The sequence below is a fragment of the Nymphaea colorata genome, chromosome 1, assembly GCF_008831285.2.
Source record: "Nymphaea colorata isolate Beijing-Zhang1983 chromosome 1, ASM883128v2, whole genome shotgun sequence".
In the NCBI taxonomy this organism is placed as follows: Eukaryota; Viridiplantae; Streptophyta; class Magnoliopsida; order Nymphaeales; family Nymphaeaceae; genus Nymphaea; species Nymphaea colorata.
In genome coordinates this window covers 23,713,830-23,722,010 of record NC_045138.2, presented here as the reverse complement: position 1 = coordinate 23,722,010, position 8,181 = coordinate 23,713,830, and the positions used below count along the sequence as shown (strand labels likewise).

At 38.7% G+C, this 8,181-nt stretch overlaps 1 protein-coding gene across 1 annotated transcript; it reads right to left on the bottom strand.

The window, feature by feature from the left end:
- Nucleotides 1-539: 539 nt before the first annotated feature.
- On the bottom strand, nt 540-7,618 carry LOC116264005 (uncharacterized). The gene is made up of 2 exons (XM_031643881.2): nt 7,265-7,618; nt 540-3,144 (listed from the first exon to the last, which is right to left on the bottom strand). Exons 1-2 carry the CDS (start codon nt 7,452-7,454, stop codon nt 632-634), a joined length of 2,703 nt encoding a protein of 900 aa, XP_031499741.1. The 5' UTR covers nt 7,455-7,618; the 3' UTR covers nt 540-631.
- Nucleotides 7,619-8,181: the final 563 nt, after the last annotated feature.

Sequence of the window (8,181 nt, the reverse complement as noted above, 5' to 3'; positions counted from 1 at the left end):
TCGGTGTAAAATACGTCAATTGACATGAATACTTTCAGGCCACCAATGTCCGGTGCCAGAAGGCTTGTGTGATCTGAATACTCTCAAATAACTAATAGCCAAAAGAACAATATGCACTTTTAAGATGTAAAAAATTTACTAAAAACACTTAAAATTTAGAAAAGACACTCAGGTTTTATGAAAAAAGTAAATATAAAGATTCGGCTTAAAGAGTCTCCAAGTTCACAGATACATTTCTAAATCCTTCCAGAAACAGGTGTAATTTGAACCTTTTTTTTTCAAAAGTATGCCGTAAATTTACAAACGTAACTAAATCTTGGCAACTGTAGAACAAATGTCTTATGTAGTAGTCAAGTGCTTCGAAATTATCGGACAGTTAATCTATGCTAAGACTTCGAATTTTGTTTGACTGGGTGCCAAAGTGAACGAATGTCTTTCGTTTTTGGCTTTTATTTTGTCACGCATTTCGCATCTTGCAGTATACCTGTTCCTGCTAAGGTCCTGACGAGAATGGCAATAAGTCAATAAAAGATCAACTCTGCAGAGAATTTGGCGGCCATTAATTAACTGTGCTAAAACTGGTCACTAGGAAAGTTACCTTCCATCGAGCTCCTAGGAAGAAAATATAAGGTTATGAGGACAAGCCACTGGCAGCATCCACAGGATGCACTTCCTTCTGCTTGTCAGACACAGAATAGAAACTACTTTGGTGTGCAGACAAACTAGGATTCACCGTTTGACACACAGGATCCGTCTGTAGCACATCTTCCAAACACAAAAGATCAATGTTTTTGCGCACACTGTCAACACCATTATCTGTGGTTTCCCTCCATCCTTCCATGATAGGGCCAATTTGATTCAGTTCTTCAGGCATTGGAAAATTGTCTATTTGACTACTGGAATACTCCACAGAGTCCGTCACAGACGTAGGATCCTCTTCAAGGGATAACAGGTGATCCTCATTGCCTGAATTCAGCATACAGTTGCTCATGCATGTCACAGTTGCAAGGTCGTGTCCACCAAGAAGGACTTCTAGTGCAAAATCAGACTGACAATTCCTGTCCACAACAAACTTTACATCCAAGAATGAATCATCAAAGTCCTCAGAATTTGTCTTATACTTGAACGCATTTTTGAACTGTTGATTTTGTTCTTTGATGTGGTTCAGGATTTGAAATCCCTTCTCCAAATTCTCATTGAGGGCAAAAGGTTGTTCTGGTTTGAGTCTCAAACTTTCTTCATATTGAATTCCTGGATCCCCTTCGTCTTCTTGGATGCCATCTGATTGCAGCTCATTTGTGCATTTGAGAGTGGAAATGGTTGACCTTGAGGACCCAATCGCATTGCTTTTTCCAAGCGTTGCTGCAACAAGTTGATCTTGATAAGCAGCACCTCCACATGCCAATAGCTGTGACTCTTCTGTCGATTGACTTGAAAAGATGGCTTCCGTAATAACAGGTTTCCAGCTTTCTTTGTCGATGATGTTCATATTAGTGACACTTGCTCGTTCAGAATACGAACCATTAGCAGCGGCAGTTGTTGCTATGAAGTCTGAAAGAGCAGAAACTACTGCTTCTTCAATGGACCACTTTGATTTAACAGTTGAATGGCTCATGGTGTTCAAGGTGTTCAAGGCATCAGCAGAACCAGGATGATCCTTTACATGTTCCTCAATATCATCATTGTCATCACTTGCACATTCTTCAGTTTGACCATCTTCCTCAGGATAGTCATTATCAATGACTGAATAATTCTTCCCGTCATTGCTACACGACATGCAGGCAAGTTCAAATGACTCAGATCCCCCCATCACAACCAAGTTATTTTGTTCAACAAGTTCATTTTCATTCTCCTCAATGTCTTCACTTCCAACATCCTCATCCTCACTCACATCATCTTTATCAGAATCATTGCTGCTGTCACTACTAGAAGAGGAGCAGCTTGTGTCTTCTGAGTCACTCTCAATATCATCTCCCGTTGCACTTTCATCATCAAAGCCATTGCAGTTGAAACACTTGCATCCGTCAAACGCCACAAGCCCTCCTTTTCTACTTTGACAGCCATCTTCTTTAATTCCATCATACTCTTCACCGAAACTTCCATCACGGCTAAAATTAGCATGTTTATTTAATTCAGATGTTAAAACTGCATCGAGTTTCTCCTCGAGTTGTTTCAGCCTTGTTTCCATAGAAACAAGAGGTTTAATCATGTTTTCCTCAATGCTTGCACAGTAAGCAGCAATTCGATCTACCTTCTCATTCAGCTTCACCAATGCTTCACATTGACAACTACAAGATGTACTCCCACAGCCTTCACCACTAGACCTGACAGATTCACTTTCTTCTCTTCTGTTCATACCTGTACAAATTGTAGCTCCACTCCCATAGCTTTCATCTTTGACCCTGTCAGAGTAACCTTCCTCTCTTGTGTTCCCACTTATATATGCTTTTGCAGCTCCACTAGAGTGGTGCAGCTGTTCAACTTTTCCTGTATCTTCCACAGGCTTCTTCTTCATCTGAATTGCCCTTTCTGTTTCCATTTCCGATCCATTGCATGGTTTCATGCTACCTGAAGATGGTCTTCCCTGTGCCTCTGAACCTTCTCTGTAAAGCTGAATAAGACTAGGAACAAGCATAGCTAGGAGAGATGCATTCCCAGAGCTCACAGCAGGATTGGATGGCTCACAAAATACCGAGGATGCAGTGGGGCTAGCAAGTATATACAACTGGCCTAGGCAAACGGATCCCTTTGTGTAGAGCGACAGCAGCCGGATTGTGAGATAGATACAAGGGTTTGCACCACAAATCTCTGCTGTGCCTTCGTAGAAGCAGCAATCTTCTTCTTGTTTCCCAACTTCAGATATCTTTAAGGAAGGATAAGCCTCATCTGGCAAAACAAAACCTGGAACCTTCACATCAATCCAGCCATCTTCTTCGGTATGGTCATTTTTAGTTCCTTCACTTGAAGCACTTATTAATGAACAATCTGCCTGAAATGGATGGCATTTTCTCTTCACAGGCCCACAGCGAGTGGTGCATAAATACTCATTTCCATCATGTTGTTCAGTTGCATAAAATATCTCATATACACGAGCCGTGCTCCGCAAGTAAACCCTGTGAATCTCATGCTCTTGACTGAACTTGACTGTTGTTCAAAGTTATGAATATACAAAAAGCAACAGCAAAAGACAGCCAATGAGATTGACTAATGAACCAGGAACGGAAACCAATTAATAATGGCATAAGCAAATAAAAGTTTGGTATAACCGTTGTCACATATATCGTATACGGGTATTATACGGCAAGGAATTTCTCAGGTATAATATGACAAAGTTGTATATCTCGAAATATCTCAAGAAAATCTCGGAAAACTTTTAAAAAATTTAAAACATTTAATAAATCCTGAAAATATAAAAAAAAATATTAAACAAAAATAAAAAAATGCGTATAATATGTGTTCTTTTCACGTTTTTTTATTTTCTGGCATTTTTTTTAAAAAAGCCGCAACTAATTGTCATTTTATACAGCTAACTTATTTCTCATGTATCATATGTGTTTTTTTCAAATAATACGTGTTTTCTGTGACAATGGGTATAACTAAGATAATCCACCAATGACGAATATCATTTGGTGCTCCACAAAATTATGAATGTGATACTTGTCGGAAAAGTTCTTTGAACCATAATGAAACTTGTGATTGGGTCTCTATACATTAATACTCCATAGAATAAACATATACTCAAAGATCAGTGACACTAATTTTGAAGGATATCCAACAACCACGTCCAACTTAAGATCTTGCATGATAATACAAAAATCAGGGACTAGAATTTTGAACTGATATTGTTATCATCTTCGCAGATATAGCTAAATATACTTAAACTTCAGCAACAAATAAACCAAGTCAAAAAATATTGCGTATAAGTGATTTGTTTGAGTCAATCATTACCATTGAACTATAAGAGAACCAGGAGAACCAAAAAGTATCCAACCATTGGTACTGACCCATCCACATATTTCCTGTAAACCTAAGTAGCTGGAACTCCCTGTATGTCTGAAATTCTTAATTCATTTGTTAATGATGGTGAGATCTAGCTGCCAAATATCTCATTTATTTCTTCCCAAACAGTCCCTAGTTTTGGTCATTCCCAGCCTCGAATTGCCTTGGATAGGTCTTACAGATTTTGAACACACCTACTTACCTGGCAAGTGGAAAGCCAGAATGTAGAAGTGTTAGACCTAGTTTTTATTGTGCCTTTATTCCTTTTACTTGATTCGGGTCGAGAAGCTCCATGGAGCAGGACACAACCCACCCGAAGCATACTTTGCACTTTATAATACTTGTAAGCTCAGTGATTATTATCAAGAAGAGATTAAGCATTACATGAAGCTGGGCTTCAGTGTGAGGGTGTGTGAGTTGAGGAGCCCTTGTTAGCCTGAAGCTAACAAGAAGTCTCCCAAAGGTATTACTTATTAGGGCCTGCTGCTGAAAATCCCAAAAACCACGGCTGAAAACATTGAGAACCCATGGTCCAACAAAAATCATTGCTAACGGACTTATTGCGATGGTATTCAGCGACAAATTGTAAAAAAAATCCATCCAACAACATCCACCAGCCGGAATGATGACTTTGGCTATCTAGAGTCACCTAACCATCTAATTAAGGCAATCCATTTAATGCAGATAGATGGTTGAGAGAAAAACAAGGAGAAAAAGTGTGAACTAATAATAGATGACAAAAATGTCCATCACCCTTTTTTTCTTGCTTTTCTCTTAATCATCCATCATGTTAGATTGGCCTTGATTAGATGGTTGCGTGACTCTGTAAAGCCAGAGTCACCATTCAATTTTTCAATATATATATATATATATATATAACAGTCACTAGATTGACATTAGACACAGTTTATAGCATGGAAATGGTTTATGGTGGTTTTAACGATGATTTATGGTCCTTTTAGTGATGAATTATTAAATTTTAATCATTTGGCAACCATCCGACACATGACACATGAATTTTGGCAAACGTGTCTAGACTCATCTAGAGTGATACATCATGTTGTTTCTAAGATTTTGAAGTTCTTTGACGAACTTAATGGGGAAGAGAGTCCTGTTGGTTCTTTAAGATTGTGCTTACTAAGCATTTTCACTAAAGCACTTGACTATCTAGCCCTTTCATAGCGTCAAGGCCAACGGCCCTCAACTATTTTCTTCTTTAATCAAGTTGCATTGCCAAATGAAGAACAGAAAGACATCCTGATAAAATAGATATTTTTAAGGAAGCACATTGAATGTAGGAAATTGAATATTAAGGAGGAAATTCCTCAATACCATGGGTGGGGTAACTGAATCTTATCATGCTTCGACAATTTATATTCCCCTGAAGGCATAACAATAAAAGGATCTCTTTAAGAAAAACCAGAGTCCAGTCTCTTGGGGTATGTAATCAAGATTTTTACAGGAATGTCTTTTGAGATTGATATTGTGTGCACCTTCTATTTCCCATCACATGTTTCTCAATCAATAAACACACATGGCATAGTGCATTTTGCAGGAAAGAACAAGTAACATGTAAGGCTTATTTTGATCCTACTGGGAGAAACAAAAAATGGTAAATTAGGAGGCATGCGGTGATATAAGAGTATGGCCATGGTCCTATTTTCTGCATTAGATTTAGAGTTATTGCTCACTGCTCAGACTGCAACTTTTAGATTGTTCATTGTTCATCGATAAACCAAGATGTCTGGAAGTGCTGATGGAAGATTGGTGCTATCTTCAAACAGGTTGCTCTAATACATGGCATACCTGGGTCACATAGGTGAAGCATTTTTTGTGAAAATTATTTCAGGGAAACACATGCAGACATTGTTAGATCCAATGCAATGGGACATAAAATGGTAATCAAAACTAAAAAGGGGAGCCTGCACTTGCAGATATTGTTTTCATACGAAATCATAGTCATGAAAGGTAGTCTTCACCTAATTCTACGTGATCCATCTGTTATTGCTCCCTAGTTGAGCTCATTGAAATGTTGTTTTATCATAAAATCTTGAATTTGTGGTGTTGTGTTTCTAGTTCACTGCTTATCACGCTTAATACCCAAAATTGCATAAGCTAACTAATGCTTCAAAAAAGGTCAACATTATGCTACAATTAGGCACTTCACCTTGGTTTAAGAATTTCAAACATAAATCAGTCGACATTGAGTCTTAGATGAGTTTTAAAATGAGCAGTACCCTCACACTAACCATCTATAAACATGTTAGTATAGAATTTCTTCCAACAAAGCCAAAGGAAACCTGCAGTTGTTCTCAAAGCATGCTTCAAAAAGATTTTGAGATGTCATTTTAAATTTGCATCCATTTTGAAAAAGTGGAATTAGATGACAAAATTTATCTCACTGGTACAAGGTTTGGCTGTTCCTAGCACTTTTATTGGGGGTAAACTTACAAAGGCATAAAATAAATATTGGCTCACTATATCTTGACAAAGTTTCACGATATTATGAGAACTATTAAAATGATAAAATTTTAAATATGGGCTCCGTATAATGAAATGAATAGGTCACGACTATGAAGATTCATATTAGAATAAAGTCAAAGTAATGCAGCACGGTGAAGATTCGATGGGAACTTACAACAGCATAATTTCAAAAAGACTTACTAAAAAACCTAGTCTATGGAAGATAATTGAAACTTTATTGATCCTTACCTGACCTGATATGTTGGCTGGAACTCTGTGTGTGCGTGTGTGTGTGTGTGTGTGTGCGTATTATGGATTTTGTGAGGGATAGACCATTCATAAGCACTTTATTATTAATGTTTTTAGCTTCTCAACTTCTCAAGTCATAGAATCTGATCTAGGTATCAAATTTTTCACAATCTTTATTCATACATTTCCAGAAATTTCAATTCATCCATTATGATTATGTTTCGGAAAAAACATAACTTCTTTTCCAGCACCTCACCAGCGAAAACATCCAGTGTGACATAACAAAAGCATTTCAAAATCATGATCCACCCAATACCAGGCTAAAAGAAATAGAAATTCTCTCGATTTCAGAACCCCACATCATCGAGAACATGGAGTAATAATATCATAAGCATGAAACGCGAAATCACCTGGAATATTAGACAATTGTAATGAAATTAAAACCCTAACGAGCACGGGGGTCACATTTACAGAAGTAGAAGCCCAACGACAGCGCTCGCTTTCGTACTCTACCTCGTAATCCGGATGAAAATAAGAAAGCACCCGAACTCACCGGTGATCTCGCATGGACCCAACTCAACTGACGGCGAGGGCTTCAGCAACAGAGGTTCAACGGCGGCCCGCTCCTCGTCTGCTTTGGAAGGAAGGCTGGTGGAAGTCTCTAGGAGGATGGTCTTCCTGAGGTCTCCCTGACTTACGCTCCAGTTCGTCTCACAGCTCCAGGCAACCTTTTCCTCCAACATTGCGCTCTCCCGCTCTCTCTCTCTCTCTCTCTGTTCCTTCCGTTCGGTTCGGAGGTGAATCTAAAAAGCGCAGGAGACGCAAGTGAAGCTGCAACAGCGATCGAATCAACGCGAGGGGTCAGCCTGGGGAAGTATGGATATCTCTGATCCAGGGTCCGATTTAAGATTAGCCCGCTCGGCAAAGAGGGCCTTTCGTATTCCAAATCTACGAATTTTAAGTCGGAGTGGGGAGGACTGGTTTTATGGTATAATTTTGCATATTTCGAATAAAGGACCTGGCTTGTCCAATAAAATCATCAGCTAAAAAATTTCTCTTCTAACTAAGTATATATATATATATACAACACTGACTCTATATTTATTTATAGAGACATTAACAGACATCAAATATGAACCATCTAATCATTGAACGTCTTCTCTCAATGCCACTGGCTTGGCTCTAAGCCTATATATCGGGTCTTGGGTCTTGGTACTTGGTACCTGACTCGATTGGGCTCGGGCTCGAGAAAACCGACCTGAGTGGGGAGCCCGACTCGGTTTGATTAATTTTTTATATTTAAAATTTTTTTATTTTGTATTTAGAAAAACATTTTTTTATTTTAATCAAGTTAGGCCGAACACGAGTTCAAGTTTTAAATGTCCGACCAGCCCGATGCCCAGACCTACTTGGCTCCTTATTGCCCTCCACCCACAATCATAGGTGGAGGTGGAGGCAAGAGCGGCTTCC